Genomic DNA, 19,303 nt, shown 5'->3' on the forward strand with positions numbered 1-19,303 from the left:
CACAAACATGTGCACACGCCAGGGCTCTGGCAGGCACTGGTGCTCCTGCACACGCGTGTTTCCCTATGCACAAACATGTGCACACGCCAGGGCTCTGGCAGGCACTGGTGCTCCTGTACACGCGTGTTTCCCTATGCACAAACATGTGCACACGCCACACGAACACTAAAATAATCAAAAACCCAGCTCCTGCCCGTTCTCCTGAGCTTCAGCAGAGAGCCTGGGCGGCATGACTGGGCGCACAATTCAGTGGCGTTAGGAAGAGTCACAAGCCCCATCTCTGGAACTCTTTGTCATCGCTAACTGAAACTCTGCCCCATTAATCACCACCCTCATTTCCTGCCCGTGGCAGCCCTGGCTCCACTTTCTGTCTCAGAATTCAGGTGCCCTGGGCACCACGAGTAAGTGCTGTCCTGCAGTCATTGTCTTTTTGTGGTGGCTTCTTTCGTCTAGCATATTGTCCCTGGGCTCCTCTGTGCAGTGCTGTGCTGTGCGTCAGAATTTCCTTCCCTTTCAAGGCTCTTCCATTGTGTGTAGGAAGCCTGCTTTCTATAGCCATTCAGCCCCCAGGGCAGACACTCAGCAGCATTATCCCCTTGGCTCTGGTAAGTTTGCTCGTGCCACACACAGAAAAGCACTTCTGATGTTATTTTTGAGAGAAGCCTCAGGTAGTCCAGGCCAGCCCCGAACTTGCTATGTAGCTGAGGATGACTCTGAATTCTTCCGAGGGCTGTGACTACAGGCAGGTGCCTGGCTAGAAACGCACTTTTAAAAGGAGCGGGCTCCTGGCTAGCAGCGGGGTGAGGAGGTGTTGCAGGGAAAGGGTAGGGGCTGAGGCTGTGAGCCTCAGTGCTGTGTTACCAGGCCTGACTGGAAATTGGGTGGGACAGTTGGGCTCGGGGGCAGCAGCCCCCACGCCTTAGACGCATCTAGGCAGGTGTTGCCTCATTCCACCTGGTGTCCTCCTAGGTGGCAGTCCCTGGGTCTGTATGCCGAGTGACCCCGAAGCCTGGAGTTTCCCAGCAGCCACTGTGTCCACAGGTGCTGGGAGCTCTAGGGTGTGTCCGTGTCCCCGTAGTAACCTAGCTAGGCTGGCAGATCCTCTCCTGTCTGCACCAACCCTGGCAGTCTCTGCCACAGGCCTTTATTTTGCATATGTAAATTCCTTCGAAGTTCCTGCAATCCTCTGTAACAAGTATGATATGTCGGAGGTCCCAGGGTGGGTTTCCCGGGTTCTCATGACCAGGGAAGCTGAGACTAAAGCCTGTAGGGTTCCCATGTCCAAGCTAGACACCCCTCACAGCCCCAGCGGGCAAAGTGTGTCAGGCTGAGCACACGGGAGAAAGGACATACCAGTCCCCAGGGATAGAGTCCCCAGGCTTGGTGACTGTCGCAGACCCTTTGGCTGAGTCTGGAGGTAACAGCATGGGAAAGTGTGTGAGGCTGGACAAGAGAGTGGCCTTTTAGCAGGGGCGCGACCAGTCTTCCAGGATATCGGAGTGAAAAGAAAAGGCCGCTAGCAAGTGAGGAGGCCATTGTAGGCCTTGCCTGATGCCTGGTTCCTGCCGTGGAGATGACATGGATGGAGAAGGGGTGTGGGCTGCGAACCCACAACCCTGAAGCTCAGAAAGAGCAGGTATTTGCCTAAGGTCACAGGCCAGCCAGTGGAGGGGTCAGGGGTCCTCCCCAAAGCAGCTGACCCTATAGCCATCGGACTCCGTTGGCGCCCACAGTTGCAGAAGAGCAGCTCACATCCCAGTGAGGACCAAGTGGCAGGAAAAGCCACTGCAGACTGAATATGCAGGCTGCGTTCAAGTGCTGTGTGTGCAGGAGAGCCCCGCGCCCCGAAGAGGCCAAGTCGGAGAGCTGTGTGGCTTTGTGTGGTTGCTCTACCCGTGTCTGCGAAGACCCAGTGTTTGTCCTTGCCGTAGACTGGGTGACAGGTCCCTGTCAGGAGACAAATAGGGCTTCTCCAAGTCCCAATTGGCATCTAGCAGTTTCACGACCTTGGCTCTCATGAAGGGTGCTGGCCTTCGAGAGTGGTTTGCCCTGGGATGGTACTGATAGTCTGGGTCTTTAGAAAATATTATATGTGCATATGTATTTAAATTATGTATGTATTTGATGTATGTGGGTCTTGTCTGCATATACATCTGAACACCAGAAGAGGGAATCGGATCCCACGGGACTACAGTTATAGATGGTTGTAAATCACCATGTGGGTGCTGAGACTTGAACTCAGGACCTCTGGAAGAGGAGCAGTACTTTTAACCTCTAAGCCATTTCTCCAGCTGCCCAAAATATTTTTAACATGTGTGCATGTGTGTGTGTGTGCGAGTGTGTGTATACACATGAGTGCAGGTGCCGATACAGGCCAGAAGGGGGCGCCATGTCTCCTGGAGTTGGAGTTACAGGTATTTGCGAGCTGCTGATGTGGGTCCTTGTAGGAGCATTTTGTGAACTACTGAGCCATCGCTCCAGCCCAGCAGTTGGGGTACTGAGGCAGGCTGTGACCGGACTCACATTATCTGGTATTGCATCTCCTGTTTATTGTCTGCTCTGCCCCTCCTAAGCCCCATGAGCAAAGGGGGCTGGGGTTGCCGAGAACCTTCTGTCCCCAGGGTCCAGGACAGTGCCTGACCCACCATGAGATTGCAGAAAAGCCTCACTGAGTGACTGAACGAGTGACTGGCCTTCTTTCTCCCCTACCCCGCAGGTCTAGCTGGGAGCTCCCCGATCTTCAGGAGGGAAAAATTGAGGCCATCAGTGACTCGGATGGGGTGAACTACCCCTGGTATGGCAACACGACGGAGACCTGCACGATCGTGGGGCCCACCAAGAGAGACTCCAAGTTCATCATTAGCATGAACGATAACTTTTACCCCAGTGTCACGTGGGCCGTGCCCGTCAGTGAGAGCAACGTGGCCAAACTAACCAACATCTACCGGGACCAGAGCTTCACCACGTGGCTGGTGGCCACCAACACCTCGACCAACGACATGATCATCTTGCAGACCCTGCACTGGCGCATGCAGCTCAGCATCGAGGTGAACCCCAACCGACCCCTGGGCCAGCGCGCCAGGCTTCGGGAGCCCATTGCCCAGGACCAGCCGAAAATCCTAAGCAAGAACGAGCCCATCCCGCCCAGCGCCCTGGTCAAGCCCAATGCCAACGATGCTCAGGTCCTCATGTGGCGGCCCAAGTACGGGCAACCGCTGGTGGTGATCCCGCCCAAGCACCGGTAACAGCCAGGCCCGCTGCCAGCCAGCTGAGACTCACGGAACAATATTACTGCTCAGAAGGAAACCCCGATGCCCTCTCCGGTCATTCACAAAAATACAACCATTCTACCTTCTCCAGGGGTGATCTCACTGTGCTAACCCGCTGGCCTCCTGGCTCTTCCATCTGCTTCCCTGCAGGGAGTTGGGGGTCCCGTAGGACAAACAGGCGCCCAACCCAGCCCCAACTCCCCTCCTCTCCCCTCACAATCTCAGTTGTCTGTTGCAGCTGATTTTCTGAGACACTGCTTTTCTTTTTTCTTTTTCTTTTCTTTTTTTTTTTTTTCCTCTCTATGGGATTCAGGGGCAGGAGAGGCGGGAGACGGCCGGTTGTGAGGGGGCCCAGCCCGCCCCTCTCGCCTCCTCCCCTCTGTCTGTCCTCTGCCATGCGGCCTTATGTAGACTCGCTTTGCCAAACTTTTGCCTTAAGCTGAATTTAAAGGAGAGAAGGAAAAGGAAAGGTCAAGGATCTCTGCTCCCCAGGGGCTGCCCTCTTCTGCCAGAGTTGGAGAGAGTGGCAGGGCCAGAGGGAGGTCCACCTGAACCCCTCTTCCAGGGTATTAGGGTTGAGGGGCAAGAATGGGGACTCAGGTCTAAAACCAGCTGTTTTATTCTGTCATTGTGGCAGAATCAAAACCACAGACTCTTCCTAGAGCCCCTACTCTACCCCAGGAGAACCCCTCTCCAGTACCCACTGGGGTATGAGCTGGGCATAGATCCTTGATCCCTCCTCTCTCCTCAGTAGCCTTAACTTGCCTGGTGAAGGTATTCTGGGAGAAGGAAGGGGAGGTCCCAAAGTATTAGGTCAGGGCTAGGGAACTTTCACCTTTGCTGTCTCCTGAACCCGTCCCTAGGTGTGTGGCTTTTCCTCTTCCATTTACCTTGGTCCCAAATGCCTGGCAGGGTCAGCTGGGAGCATTGCCACGAATCAGTCTCAGCTGTCCTAAGGTAAAGAAGGTGTGCCCTTCCCTCCTGGCCAGCATTGTCACACTCGAATCTGGGGTTTCAGCACCCCAGGATGCCCATCTGCTAGCACACCGAATAGAAGCTGTGACAGGGCTTCAGGCTCATTCTCAGGGGAAGCAACGCCCAGACTCTCGGGGTGGGGGGAGAAGGGGGCTGCAGATAAGCTCCAAGCACCCGTTGGAGGCTGCTTGGCCACCTCCCCTCCCAATCATAGGTGCTCCTGGGGGTGGGGAGGTCTGGGGAGTAGTCAGCTGACTCAAGAGGGAAGCCCAGGCCCAGAGCTGGAGACCTCGCGCTTGGGAGGTGCCAGGCTATTGTAAAACTTGCTTGACACGTGGTGGTCAGTCTTGGGATCTACCTTTTGGAGCCCGAGAACTTGGCCTTGTAGGATGCCAAGGTTTCCAGCAATGTCTGCTTTGTGCTGCTTGAGGGATACTTCTTGAAGCATGCCAACAGCTGTATCACTGGACCCCAACCAATAATAAGCACAGAAAACTGTTATCACAAGGAAAATAATGTCTTTTGCTGCTGCTGAGCCTCATTAGGGGAGCCTTGGTGACAGCGAGGGAGGACACAGCTAGAACCCAGCTCTGTTCCTACACCTGGGACGCATTTCCTTCAGGGGTGCTTCATGTCCGCTCATTCTCAGGCCACCAGAGCTGGGGGCTGCAGTCACCTGGAGGACACTGAGCCAAGTGTGCCAAGGGCGTGGTGGGTGCTGGAGAGCTGCTTGTCAGGGCTGGAGCTCCCTGGAGCTTTCCCCTTCTGTGTGTGGAGGCTGTCGCCTTAGCTGGGAAAGCCATGGGGGTCCCAGCCCCACACTAGCTCAGGGCTAGCCTGGAAATACCTTCTTGGCATCCAGGACTTCCTTGCCCTAAAGAAAAGTGATGGGTCCTGGTGAGGGCCGGGAGGAGAGCCCTTGTCCTGGGCTGTCTGCTCTTTACGGGTTTTTTTCCTGGAGGTGGGGCCGGGGATGGGAATGATAGTGAGGGTGGCCTGAACTGCTCTGGACATGGGGACCCCCAAGCCCACATTTCTTGACATCCTTCCCCACTGCATGCCTCGCTTTGCCCACTTGGCTTCCTTGGCTCCCCTTCCTTTCCTGTCCTCCTGCCTGGCAAAAGACAGGGCTAGGGAGACCCCCAGAGAGGCCATGTGGGTCTAGCCGAGAACACCCAGCTTCTCTTGGGCTGTCCCCTCAGCTCATTGCCTCATGTTGTTGACAGACCCCAGGCTTTCCTCTACTGCTGTCCCTCACGCCCATGCCCACCCAGGCGTGGACACTCACTCTTTCCAGCAATAAGCACCAACCGTCCTTGGTCATGGAGAGTACTGTGAACACAAACCCACGCGTGCACTTACCAGCAGGCGCAAGACTCTTGAAGACAATGTCAAACAAACCTTTTTTTAAAAAAAGTTTAAAATAAAAGTTATAAAGAGAAATAAAATTAATTTTAAAGCACTCTGGCTCTGGAATATTTGTATGGCAAGTTGGGGAACCCAAGGTTGCTGGAGTGACTCTGTGTCCTGACGGTGGACCCCTGGCTCAAGGCCATTTGTGTGGACTTGGATGAAACCCAGACCTTGTGGGAAGGGTCTCTTGGGCACTGCCCACTGGCCAGTGTGTCTGAATAAATTAGGCTCTGGTTCTAGAGTGAGCTCCCCATGATGATCCATGGGGCTTTTCCAGCTCATGAACAAGGAAGCAGGTGGTGTGTGGGGTTCTGAGAACCGGCAGACTCATGCCTTAGAAGAGATAAAGCCAGGACCTGACTCCTTGCCTGAACCAGCCTCTGATACTGCACACTCAGCAAATGACTGAGTGTGTATACATTTGGTGCCAAATAACTGTTGGCTACTATTAAGAAAGCCCTTAGCTTGCCGAGTGCCCTCCATCCAGGGTCCTCAGACAGAAAATGCCCCCCCCCACGTCATTTCCCAGAAGTCTGTGCATTTAGTTTGTGTGGCCCATAGAAAAGCAGCCTTTGAACAAAGCCTCTTCACCTTCTGGCTGTAGACTCCCTCAGGGTGGGCGTGGCCTCGCTGTGGTGTTGCAAAGGACAGGAAGCCCCCATTTCCCCACCGGGGCCTTAGGTATTGCTTCTCTGGGCTTTTCGCTTTGCAGCACCAACAGTACTGACTCTCTTGCCTGAGGTTGGGACATCAATGCAGGAAGTTGCCTCATGGGCCTCTCCGGCACTCTCCGCCCAGACGGCTCATGGGTGGTGCCTCTGTCAGTTTGGTTTTTGATTGTGGAATCGGCTTCTGAGCATTGCTTACTAGGTATTTGTGCTTGTGTATGTGTTTGTGTGTATACTTGCATGGAAGTACACTAAAAGAGCAGTCCGGTCAGGTCACACAGGCCAGGACGCAGGAGCTCAGGAAGCCATCTTTGCTGCAGCATACAAGCTGCCTGACAGTGGGATATGGTGGCCTAAGTCGGAGGAGAGAATGCACAGGAGTCAAGTGGCTTCCAAGGGGCATTTGATGGCTCAGTGAGAGCCCTCTGCCTGACTTAGCTGACAGCCAGTTAAATTCAGAAGTCCAGGCTAGACTGAGAGCTAGAGATCTCGGGCAGGTCCCCACAAGCAGCCGCAGGGTCCCCTCCAGGATCCCCGGCCTGGAGACAACTGTCTGGAATGGGCAAGCCGGGAATGTTTCCGGGAAGCAGGTGCTCAGTGGCCCTGTGCCTGCCTGCTGCTGTGACAGCTGTCCCTCTGAGAAGCCTCTGTCTTGGCGCTGTCCCCGAAGAGCCAGAAGCTCACTGTAGGATCAGCCATGAGGCCACAAAGGAATGCAGCTGGGTCCCAGTGGGAGTATGGCAGGAGGCTGCCGGTGGCTGCGGAGCGCGCAGGCTTGGGGACATTTCTAGAAGCTGGTGTGTTTTCTGTGGTTTTGTGTCTCCCTCCTCAGTGCCCCTTGGGTCCTCCACGAACACTGGCTCCCACCTGGTTGGGGTTCAGGCACTTGAGGTGGCAGCAGGCTACAGCACACACACTATCCCCGAATTGCCTAGCGAAGGCTTGCGGAGAGACAGTTGGGAATGTGCTTGCCATGCAGAAATAAGGGCCCACATAAAACAAAGAAAAATCAGGGAGGTTGGCTCCTGAAGAGCCACACCCGAAGTTGACCACTGGCCTACGCACGCACACACACACACACACACACACACACACACACACACACAATCCACCAAGTTATTACACAAGCAGCTACAGGGAAAGCCCCCCACCCCACAGCCGTGCATGGTCCCGGGTGCCTTTCCTGCCTGTGGCTCACACACAAGTGCTCCTCTTCCCCTTTCTCAGAGGGAGAAACTGGCCCTGGGAAATGACCTGAGGCTTGCTGAAGGTCGCCAGGCTAGGAAGCTTCAGAAGGCCTTTGACCTACCCCTTGCCCTCCCTGTTGCTGCCCAGCCTCTCCACTGCCCTTTCGCTCAGCCTGTCATGGAAGGCTGAGCACGGTGCTTACTGCCGGGCCTTTTGGCACTGAGACGAACTCTCCAGATTGCCCTGGGGCTCCGTATACATCACAGGTTGGCCTTGAGTTCACAGTGATCCTCCTGCCTCGGTCCCCCAGTGCTGAGATGACAGAGTGTGCCACTGTACTCACAGAGAGCAGGTGCATGCTTGGGCGAACTCTGCCTCTAGGCTGGGTCCAGAGAAACTCCTGGTTACTCTGAGTCCTGCCAAAAGCCGGCCCGTTTGCTGCCTGGCCACGGCCCTTCCCACTCCTCCAGACATAGTGGCTGGGAATGCAGAGACAGGATTATCTCCACCCCAGCCCTGGCTCCAGTTCGTATTTTATCAGGTGACAGGAGCAGATTGGTGAAGGGTGGCTCTGTGTGGCGAGCAGCGACGCCTGGGGCTATTCCTGGCTGCCACTTGTCTTGCTGAGTGTGGTCTGGAAGGACTGACCTTCCTAGTCCAGTCTCCTCAGGCAGGAGACACACACACACCTGGTCCACCTTCCCTACCAGGCCAGGCCAGGCAGGCTTTATGACACAACATGGCTCTTGTTCAAAGCATCCATCTTGGAAGCCAAAGTTATCTAGAGATCCAGACGTCCTGTGCGCAGCTGAGAGGAGGCTATTTCTGTGTACAGACAGGCAGGAAGCCTCTTGCTGGGTGCTGTGGTGACCTGAACCTCGCTTTAGCTCTGAGGTCTTTGGTGACACCTTTTGGGGCTGGTGTTTACATCTATAAAATTGGATGTCCTTGATTTTTTTCATCTAAACATGTCTCATCTTCAATATGTGGTAGGGAAAATGGAGACCCTGCAGGCCATGATGGTGCTCCTCAAGAATGGTAGTACCCTGACCCTGATCTGAGTGTCAGAGTTGAAAAAGGGTTCCTGTGGGGTCTCGGTGTCCCTGAGCATTGAGGAGTTCTGTGGTGGGCAGAGGTTATCAGCCTGGCGGCAGGGTCCCTGGGCCCAGCAGCTGCTTTTCACCGAAACCTATCAGACCAAGGACTTCGGATGTAGTTAAGTGTGAGGCTGAGGGATTTCCTGCCACTACCTGCCGCTTCCTGTGAAGGTGAGGCAGGCAGTCTGGCTTCTGCAGCTACCCTCTGCAGCCCTGCGTGTCCACAGAATCCTGGCCCTCTGTGAAGCGGGGCTCTCTCCCCACGAGAGCTGCAGATCCTACAGGAGCTGTGGTTATGAGTCTGGTAGATGTGATGGTCTCGTGGCCAGGGAACCCATAAATGCCTAATCCTGCCCGTGAGCCACCTTCACATCCCTGGAGGGAGCACATTCCCAAAGCAAAAGCATATCCCTCTTAGTTGGTTAGAGGCCCTTAAAACCTGGCTTGAGGGCCCAGGAAACTAGCTGCTTTGAAGCACCTTTGGGAAGCACCTCAACCCCCATGCTGAACCCGTGTGCACTGCGCATCACTGGCTGCATGGAGACAGGCAGAAGGGACAGACTCGGGCTCACTGATTTGCCGGGATGCTGGACTTGGCCTTATCATCTGGAATCTTACTAATCTTACTAGACTCGCTTGGAGTGGCGGGGAGGCCAAATTGTTCTCTTCATTTCTTTTAATTTAATCACTTTACAGCCTGATCCCAGCCCTCTTCCTCCTCTCCTCCCAGTCCCACCCTCTCACCTCCTCCTTCCATCCCTGCCCCTTCTCAGGAAAGGGGAGGTCTCCAAAGGGTACCTGGCCCCTCGAGTTGCAGCAGTACTCAGTGCATCTTAAAAACAAACAAACAGACAGCTTCTCAGAGGCTGGAGAGAAGGCTCGGTGGTTGAGCGCTCGTGGCTCTTGTAGAGGACCCGAGTTTCCTTCCCAGCATCTATGTTGGGTGGCTCACGACCACCTGAAATGCCAGCTCCAGGGGATCCATTCCCATCTTCTGGCCTCTGTGGGCATTGAACTCTTGTACACACACACACACACACACACACACACACACACCTTTTAGGCACCATCAGCCCTGTGCCCTTCTCGGCTGCTACCATCTCTCCCACCCCACAGACCTGTTACTAGAATGTATCTGTCTTTTCCAGATTTTTATATGAATGGAACCAGACAGCACACACTTCTTTTTGTCTGTCGTCTTTGAGTCATTAGATGAAGTTGTCCCCGTCAAAACGCCTGTATACAGCCATCCCTCACTGTCAGACAACCATGCCACAATTACCATATTTGCACACTTTTCCTTTCCATTTAAAATTTTTCATTTTATGTTTATAATTTTTTTTGCATGCATGTCTATGCGCTTATGTGTTCCTAGTGTCCATGGAGGTCGGAAGAAGGCTCATTCGGAATCCATTACAACCGTTCGGGTGGTTGTGAAGTTACCACGTGGTGCAGGCAACCAGCAAGGCCTTCAGCCTGCCTTCCACATGTGGATATCAGAACCCATGTGGCCGCCTGCTGCTTGAGAAGCCCGCAGCAGCAGTCACCGTGAGACACTCCCCAAAGACAGCCGTGCTCCCTTGGTCCTGGTTGCTGTTTGGTGAGTTCGTGGTGTCTTTCTGGAATTGTTGATAAGAGATTGTGCGTGTAATACTAAGCTTTCTCTGGGCACCTGCTTAAAAAAAAATCTGACCCCATATGTGGGTGAGTGACCTCACCTGTGGCTCTCTGTGAAGGCTCCTGGCAGCAGGAAGTGCCGGCACACCCTCATCCTCTACTCGCCTTAGTTTCCAATTTTTTTTTTTTGTAACAAGGCCTGGACATTCTGGCCTCAAACTCAATAGAGATCAGCCCTGAGCTATCTCCCCAAACGCCTAAACATCTTGGGAAAAACTTAATTTTAAGATGAATTTAGGAAATTTTTTTTTCTTTGTGTTTTCGTATCTCATCATTTAATCCAAGAAAAAAAGATGCTTCCTCCCCTGCTTTCTACAACTTCTGTAGTTTCATGTTTAATGCTGATGTCCATGATTCATTTTGAGTTAATTTTGTCTATATGCTACAAGGTGGTAATTGGAGTTGTTTTTTTTGTTTTTTTTAATCTGTCTCAGCATCATTTATGCCTTTCATTCCATGTTGCTTTGCACGCTGGATAATTTCTGGTCAGAAGCTAGACACTGTGGAATTTACCATGTTATATAGTAGGTCTTTTTTTTTTTTTAATTCCTATAACGTCCTTAAATTTAGTTCTGAACTCTTTTGCTTTAATTTTATTTTTATTTTCCGAGACAGGGTTTCTCTGTGTAGACCTGGCTGTCCTAGACTTGCTTTGCTTTGTAGACCAGACTGGCCTAGAACTCAGAGAGATCTGCCTGCCTCTGCCTCCCTGCATGCTTGGATTACACTACACCTGGCTGTTTGTTTTTTAGTTTCTTTCCTTTACCTTTTTTCTAGCTCTCTATCTCTCTCTCTATCGCAGGGAGGGATGTGTGTGATGGGGACACGATCTCACATTGCTCAGGCTGGCCCTGAATTCTCTCGCTACGTGGCTGAGGATGATCTTAGCTGCTTCTGTCTTTAGGGTGCTGGGGTTACAGGCACACAGTCGTGCCTGGTTTGTGCGGTGCTGGGGACAAAAGCCAGATCTTTGTGCATTAGGCAAACACTCTACCAAGCCGCAGGCACCGCACAGTTCTGGGCCTTTACATGGAAATAGTTTGATTCATGTGTCTTGGTTCTAAACTCCTTTGCAGTTGAGTGCATTCTGTGGAGGACTAGTCCTTGCCCAGCTGCTGAGGCAAACTGGAGTCTGCACTCAGTGTTGGGGAACTAGCAGTTCTGTTCCTCAGGTCAGCACTTAGGGACTCTGTAGGGGCTTTGCAGATATCCAATGTTCAGTGTGACTCTCTTCTCTGCTGATGAATCCAGCCATCCTGCTGGGCTGTCCTCTCCCTGCAGCTGTCTGGAACTTTCTCCAGAGTTGTAACCTTGGCAACTGCAGGGATCCCCTCCTATTCTTCATAGGTCTCAGGGTCACCTTCCATTCCTTTGATGCCTGAGGTCAACTATCCTAACGAGTAGACTTCGGTTTTCTCTCACACAAGAGGGCAGACCAGCCTCCCACCCATTCATCTAGCTGGAATACAGCTCAATTTACCCAAAAAAGAAAGAGTGGACCAGTGACTTCCTGTATTTCCTAGAGGAAAGCCAAATTAGAAATAACCAAGGTAGCAGGGTGGTGGTGGTGGGAGTGGTACATGCTTTTAATCACAGCACTCAAGAGGCAGAGGCCTGCAGACTCTGAGTTCAAGGCCAGCCTGGTATAGGGAGAGAGCGTTCCAGGACAGGCAGGACTTCACAGTGGAACCCCGTCTTGGAAAAAAACAACAACAAACAAACATACCTGTCATCACAGCACTTGAAAGGTTGAGGATCTGGAGGTCAAAGACCAGCCACACAATGAAAGAGACTTTGTCTCTAAAAATTGAAAAAAAAAAATTGTTTTGTCTTAAAAAAAAACCTAATAAGTAGGACTTAGGGGAGGGGTGGGATACGTTGGGAAGCACAGGAACTGTAGTCCTCGCCCAGGAACACAATGTTACACCACAGCAGCCACCAAGCTACAGCAAGGCAACACCCGCAGGGCCCTGAGCACTGGCTAAGGCCATGCTGCTGCCTGCTGCCAACACTTGACAGCCCCAGACTGCAGAACCCCAGCCCTTTCCTGGTGCTGTCTTGCCCCAGAAGCCTGAATGTTGCCAGAAGTTGCAGGACAGCTGCCACAGGGGTTTAGAGCTCTCCTTGGACACTCCCCACTTTCCCATGAGCACCTGTCACACCTGAGCATTTCTGGCTTGAGGGGGGGCCCTGTGTGGAGCCTTGCCCAGCTGCTGGGCCTGTCTCCAGATGAGGAGGCTTGGCTCGCCTGGGGCATGCGGCCCTGGGAGGTCTTGGTCCAGAGGAGCAGTTCTGCGTGTGATGATGACTGTGAAGAAGACAGCCATGCAGAGCCTGACACCACTTGGCTTGAATGCCTCAGGGTAGTTAATTCTGTTTCCAGAGTGGCCCAACATGAGGACCCTTGAAGACCACAGCCAGTGGTCAGCATGTTGGGAAGGACTTAAGCCCCTGAGGGGAGAGACTCAGGGCTCCCTGCAGCTCAGGGAGCTGATCTGATAAGCTCTAATTTAGCTTGGTAAGCAGAGGCCCTGGTTCCAGCCCTGGGGGCTGTGGGAGTGTAAGAGCTGGCTGCACTGTGGACCATTCTTATTTTTTTTTTAATTTTATTTTATGTGCATTTGGTGTGAAAGTATCAGATCCCTTGAAATTGGCATTACAGACAGTTGTGAACCTCCATGTGGGTGCTAGGAATTGAACCTGGGTCCTTTGGAAGAGCAGACAGCACTCAACCACTGAGCCATCTCTCCAGCCCCTGTGGACCACTTTCGGAGGTCTCTGCAACAATCATAGTAGTACCATCTCCCTGTCCTGGGGAAGGAGGAAAGGAACGTAACAACCAAGAGCTCAAGATGTGAGACTCGCTGGTGATGACCGTGAAGACCATCAGCTCAAGAAGCCCCAGCAGCAACAATGACTCAATGCTTCAGGCCAGCCCTGCCTGCTCCTCTTCTCTGCAGCCTGGCAAGCTGCAGCTGCAGTAAGACTGGCAGGGGCTCTGGTGGTGTGTGAGCTAGCAGATCCTTTTCTGTCTTGCAGTGAACAGGATGCAAGGATCTTTCCTGGGGGCTAGCCTTGACCCCTCCTGGGCTAGAAAGAGCTGAGGCCAGTTAAAAGGAGGAAGGCATCTTTTAGCCCAAGGAAGGCCCACGTCTCCTTTGGAGGCAGTCAACCTCATTCCTGAAGAGAACTGGTTAGCTCTGGGATGAGGTAAAGGTTTTGTGGGGGTGTGTCTATGGCAGGGGTAGGAGCGGTTTGTTCTGTCCTGGGTTTCTCCAGGGAAGACATTGAGACACATGGCAGGTAAGTTCTAGCCCAGAAAACCTCAAACCACAAGCTGGCTACGCCACCCAGAGCTCACATCTTCTTGACGGTGGAAACTCCAGAACGTAGAGTGGTGCCGGTTGTCTTGGGTCATTAGGCTATCTTAAGGCCCAATGATCCCACCCAGACCAGGCACCTACTGGGGTGAGCTTTTCAGTTGATCCTGGCTTTTTGCTCTGTTAGCACTGCCAGGGGCTAGGAACAGGTGAGGCCAGTATGTTTCTGCCCTCTGGGGGCTGACCACTGGGGGCGGAGCCTCAAGGAGACAGTAGGTGAACAAATCAACTAAGGGTACAAAGAAAACAGTGTGCCTCAGAGTCAGCTAGGGCTGGGAAGGTAGCCCACAGGCTTTTGGGAGAGGCTTTAAGCTCCTACACTAAGACCCGTGTGTGTGGCATGCCGTCTGAGGATGGAGCAGGCCTGAGACAGGAGGGGAGCAGACAGTGCACACCAGCCTTGGAACCATCCAGGTCAGAGGCAAGAGGGACAGGAAAGGAAGAGGGCTAGACCACAGGGCTGGGGAAGAGGGTAGTGGCCATCCAAAGTCCCTTAAATCAGATGGGAAGTGAACACGGGCACAGGCCAGGATGCAGGCTGCGTCCACGCAAGGTGGGGTAGCAAAGGAGCAGGCCTGACACACAGCTGCTGCCAACCCTAGACCCCCAAACAATGCTGAGCATCTCCGGCCAGCGCTTCGGTATGGACGATTTCTATTTATAAGCGGGAAGCAGATAAAGCAGCAACTGCTGCCTTAGCTGGTCTGCCGGCTGACCTCTTTTAGAACTCTGAAAAGTCTAGAGACAGCAACGGAAGGGTGGACCTGACAGCTGGGGCTGCGGGGCTGCTGCCATCAGGGGCTTATGCACAGCAACTTATGCTCACTTGAACCGAGACAGGCCTGTCCTCTGAGACAGTGTGGGCTTGACAAGCCTGCCAGGCCGCCTTGCCTGTACAGACTGCACTTTAGTGACATGTTTCTTTCTCGGGGTGCACTATTTTTAAGGCCTGGCATGTTCTGCTCCTTGGGCTGTGAACTTTCTTGCTACCAAGGTCTCTGCAGATACAGTCTGCCATCTTTCAGGCCCACAATATGGCAGTGCTTTGGTCTGGGTCAAGGGCAGAGGGGAACTGTGGTTTGGAGTTTAACATGCTGAAAAGATGTTTGTAACACCCTAAAGTCATGATGCGGCCAGTGTGACTCTGGTTCACAGCTTGCTCAGGCGTCCTCTTACCCCGGCAGGGTTCTAGCAACCCCTTCCTACCCAGCCACCACCAGAAACAAGACCAAGAACTAGGTACAGTGTCCATGGGGACTGTCACCTGTTCTCTGCAGTTAGGACCACAGAGACTTGTCTGCATGCTTCACCAATTAGGGCTCTGCCTCTGGTGAGGAACTAGGCCTTCAGAGCCTTGGTCCCTGTGGGGTCTTTTGGTCCTTTGGGAATCGAGAAGCCAGCCACCACTCTGCCCTGAAGCAGGTTTGTCTCTCTCTATCTTGCTGCTTTGTACACCGGGAGCTCCAGATAAGGGGACTCCAGCTGTGGTAGGGAAAGCTCACAGAGGAGGGCCCTGTAACTGGGTAACTAATTCTTCTCTGCCCTAGCATGTCATCTTGTCGACACCCACCCACCCAGGCTGTTCATCTGCCCTTCTATTCCCCTACAGACTCCTTTCTATAAATAGAGGCTAGCTCAGCCTAAACCCTTGACCTCAAATTCTCCACATTAATCCTCCATTGAGGCAGCATGTGACATCTCTCCAAAGGCCTGTCAGCTGCACTCTACCAGATAACAGCCCACCACTCACTCGTGCAGAGGCACAGGAGGAATGTGCTGCTGGCGGGGTAGCCCCTCTGGGCTCCTTTTTTGGGGTGGGTTACATTGGTAGGTAGCAGGGTCAAGCCAGCAGCTCATCCCGTGTCCCCTGGAGCCCAGGGTACTGGGCCAGGAATGCACAGCACTTCTTGCCTGGTCCTGGAGACACTGTAGGGGTCCCACCCCAGTGATGGGCCACAGGGCCCTGGAGAAAGTCGCCTTCTCGCATACCGGCTGTGCTTCATGGAGCTGGAGGAGGAGAAAACTGAGCTTCCTCACCTCCCCAGCATGTTCTCTTTCACTTTCCCACATGTGGAATGAAGTCAGTGCTTGAGGTGGTCACAGTGGTAGAGGCCGGCATTTGGTTTCTCAGGGACAAAGACTCCCATAAGCCCAGTGGCTCCTAGCAGGTCGTTGGGCCTGAGCAGCGGTAGCTGAGAGCATCTGCACTGAGTCAGAGCTCAGTGGTGGTGACTGCCATTCCTGTGTGCAGGGCCTGTGTGACACTGAGTGTGGTCCCACAGACTGAGTTTAGGAAACAGGTGTCAACCTCTGCTTTTGGTCAATAACCCCACCCCAACAAAGTGTGCAAGGGCTTGGTGAGGGCCATCAATAAGGTTGAGTGTGGCCTGTGCTCAGAACTGTTTGAAGTTGAGGCTCTGCTATGACGGAGCCACTGTGGGCCCTCCAGCCTCCTTTCAGCACGAAGGGTATCAGAACCAGTATGGTTGGCCCACCGGCCTGGAAAGCCGTGCAGCAGCAGGGACCATGCGAGGAGTCCCAAAACAGCCACACTCCCTTGGCCCGGGTTACTGTTTGGTGAGTTCGTGGTGTCTTTCTGGAATTGTCCATAGAGATTGTGAGTGTAATACTAAGCTTTCTCTGGGCACCTGCTTAAAAAAAGTCACCTCACCTGTGGCTCTCTGTGAAGGCTCCTGACAGCAGGAAGTGCTGGCACACTCTCATCCTGCCTGGCTGAAGAGAAAGGATCATGGCACCCTCTGAGGGTGCCTCTCAGTTGTTTGTTCTCTCAGCTCATGAATTTGATTTCCATTTTTAATTTTTAGCAGAGGACTCAGAGGTCTTCCTCCTTAGCAAACAAAAGTGGCTCGGTACTCTCAGCATGACACTCCTGTGAGTTTTCCCCCATCAAAACTAGAAAGCCTGGAGTGGTTATGCATGCCTTTAATCCCAGCACTTTGAATGGGTGAAACTGCTAAATAACTGAGTTTGAGGTCAGCCAAGGCTACACAGTAAGAACTGAAGAAAAAAACCAGAGTCCCCTTGTCTGGAGCCCCCGGTGTACAAAGCAGCAAGATAGAGAGAGACAAACCTGCTTCAGGGCAGAGTGGTGGCTGGCTTCTCGATTCCCAAAGGACCAAAAGACCCCACGGGGACCAAGGCTCTGAAGGCCTAGTTCCTCACCAGAGGCAGAGCCCTAATTGGTGAAGCATGCAGACAAGTCTCTGTGGTCCTAACTGCAGAGAACAGGTGACAGTCCCCATGGACACTGTACCTAGTTCTTGGTCTTGTTTCTGGTGGTGGCTGGGTAGGAAGGGGTTGCTAGAACCCTGCAGGGGAGATTCCTCTTGAAATGACAAGAAACCCCTGAACAAACCAGCTGAGTGTTTGTCCCTGACGTTCTCCTGTGTAAGGATGGAGGCTTCAACTCCCTGTCTGAGGCCCAGGATGAGTGAGACGGTAAGAGGACACCTGAGCAAGCTGTGAACCAGAGTCACACTGGCCGCATCATGACTTTAGGGCGTTACAGAACAACATCTTAACTAGGTGATGGTGGTGCACACCTTTAATTCCAGCACTCAGGAGGTGGACCTTTGATTTTGAGGCCAGCCTGGTCTACAGAGCAAGTTCCAGGGTAGCCAGGGCTATACATACAAACTGTCTCAAAAATAAAAACCCTGAAAAACAAAACAAAGAAACCAAAACCAAATATCTTTCCAGGATGTCAAACTCCAAACTACAGTTCTTTCCCTCTGCTTGACCCAGACCAAAGCCCTGCCATATTATGGGCCTGAAAGATGGCAGACTGTCTCGAAGAGGTTTTGGCAGTATGGCAGTTCACAGTCCAAGGAGCAGAACATGCCAGCCCCTCACAGATAGTGCACCCAGAGAAATAAGCATGTCACTAAAATTTTGGAATCATACATTTTTCCAAGCCTGCACTGTCCTGCTGTGGTGTCCTCACAACCCATGGGTTCTGAACAGTGAAGTACATGGTGTTTGCAAGTCTCTGCAAAAGCTGGGTATGAAGATGTCTCAATACAACACCTCTCCACTCAGAAGAAACTTGGCAGCAAATGCACAGCACACAGGAGCAGAGACAGGGCAGCAGGTGACAGGCCGCTCAGCTGCTGTCCCACTGGTCTGGTTACCATACTGGCTGCATAACTGGCTGTGCAGGAACGTGTCAGGACTGCTTCTGGAGCCCTTCCCAAGTATACAGTGGCCCTCAGGGGAGCCTGACAAAGAAGCATACGCTAAGGTGGAGCTTTCAAACGGTGTCTGCCTCTTTCCCAAGTGGAGGGATCTACCAAGGATGACACTGCGCAGAGGCCACTGGCTTGGCTTCCCCCAAGCCATAGGAACTCCTCTGCTGTGACCTGAATAAACCCACAGACGTTCTGTGCAGAACCAACCCGAACACTTTAATAGCAGAAGAAAAACCCAACGTAAAATTTGAAGGCAGGGAACAGACAGTTAAGTAGCGCTGTGCTTTGGTCTCCAATGTTTCCTCCTCTTTTCCACAAGAAAGTTCATCTGACAGCCTGTTCCTGTGTGTCCTGGGAGAGTGGAGGGATCTGTACAGCGGGTCACAGGAGCCTGAAGGAATGCTGACACCGGCTCAGCTTCTCCAGCCACCAAAGCCCTGGACAGACCTACAAGAAGTGCAGGAGATTGTCAGCCGCTGCTCCAGCTGCACATGCTCCCGTTAAAGGAAGTGCAGGGAGAATCAACACACAAGCCTGCAGCCTGCGGGCAGCAGCCCAAACCCCACATCTGCTGCTCAACTTGGCACTTCAGCACAGCTATGAACAGGACAGCAGATCACACAAGTTCAGCAAGAACAGGACTTCCCACACTCAGGCCCTTTCGACTTTATGAGTTAAAATTGAAAGCTGACAGAAGACAGATACTTACGAGTTCGATGATCCGAAGTTGAATGCTGAAAAACAGAAAAAGAGGAAGTCATAACACCTGAACCAAGGGCCTCACAGCTAGGCAGGCTCCCTCCTGCCTGGTTCCTGTGACAAATGGTTCCTGACCCTGTCTCTGTAAGGTGGATGAGGGCCCACTCGGCTCACCCTCCTGAGCCACTGGCTCTAATAGGAGAAGAGTTATTTCACATTTTAGGGGGCCCCAACTCTGGCTGCAGGTGCAGGATCTGTGCACAAACCACCTGTATTATTTAATAAGGAACGCAGAACTATTTTTCCTTTTATTGATATTAATCTGTTTCCTTTCCTTTTGAAACCAGAGAAGCAGACACTTTAGGTCTGGTTCAGATGGTACATGGAGTTCTGACTACCCTCTGCATCCATTTCTTTATTCGTAAAAAATCACAATTTTGCTGAGCTCTGTGCACATTTCTTTAGTCTGTGTGAGGACAACACAGAACATACATATTTGCTCTCTGAGGATACAGACTGTACAAATGCAAGACACGTGAGATTCCCACACCTTGTCTTTGACTCCAAAGCCTTATAAAACTGCTATTATCTGGAGTTCTAAAATCCTAAAAGAAAATGAACTCAGCAATTTCTTTGGATTATCCAGAAGTGGCACAATACTGCCAGTCTAACTAAAAGATGTTGAATTTTAAGACACTGAGTTGCGTGGCCAGGAACACCTGCTCCTTT

At 52.6% G+C, this 19,303-nt stretch overlaps 2 protein-coding genes across 5 annotated transcripts in view; one reads left to right on the forward strand and one right to left on the reverse strand.

The window, feature by feature from the left end:
• Fam78a (family with sequence similarity 78 member A) overlaps positions 1–5,679 on the forward strand; it is a 17,785-nt gene extending 12,106 nt beyond the window's left edge. The window contains exon 3 of the mRNA XM_055599811.1: positions 2,717–5,679. Coding sequence (XP_055455786.1) covers positions 2,717–3,245 — 529 coding nt within the window. The 3' untranslated portion in view covers positions 3,246–5,679. The remainder of the gene's footprint in view (positions 1–2,716) is intronic.
• An 11,544-nt stretch (positions 5,680–17,223) lies between these two features.
• Nup214 (nucleoporin 214) overlaps positions 17,224–19,303 on the reverse strand; it is an 85,077-nt gene continuing 82,997 nt past the window's right edge. For all 4 annotated transcript variants that reach the window (XM_055600185.1, XM_055600186.1, XM_055600184.1 and 1 more), the window contains 2 exons: positions 18,585–18,609; positions 17,224–18,322 (listed from right to left, as the gene is read on the reverse strand). In XM_055600185.1, coding sequence (XP_055456160.1) covers positions 18,289–18,322; positions 18,585–18,609 — 59 coding nt within the window. In that variant the 3' untranslated portion in view covers positions 17,224–18,288. The remainder of the gene's footprint in view (positions 18,323–18,584; positions 18,610–19,303) is intronic.

The sequence above is a fragment of the Psammomys obesus genome, unplaced genomic scaffold, assembly GCF_907164565.1.
Source record: "Psammomys obesus unplaced genomic scaffold, mPsaObe1.curated_primary_1811, whole genome shotgun sequence".
Taxonomy (NCBI): Eukaryota; Metazoa; Chordata; class Mammalia; order Rodentia; family Muridae; genus Psammomys; species Psammomys obesus.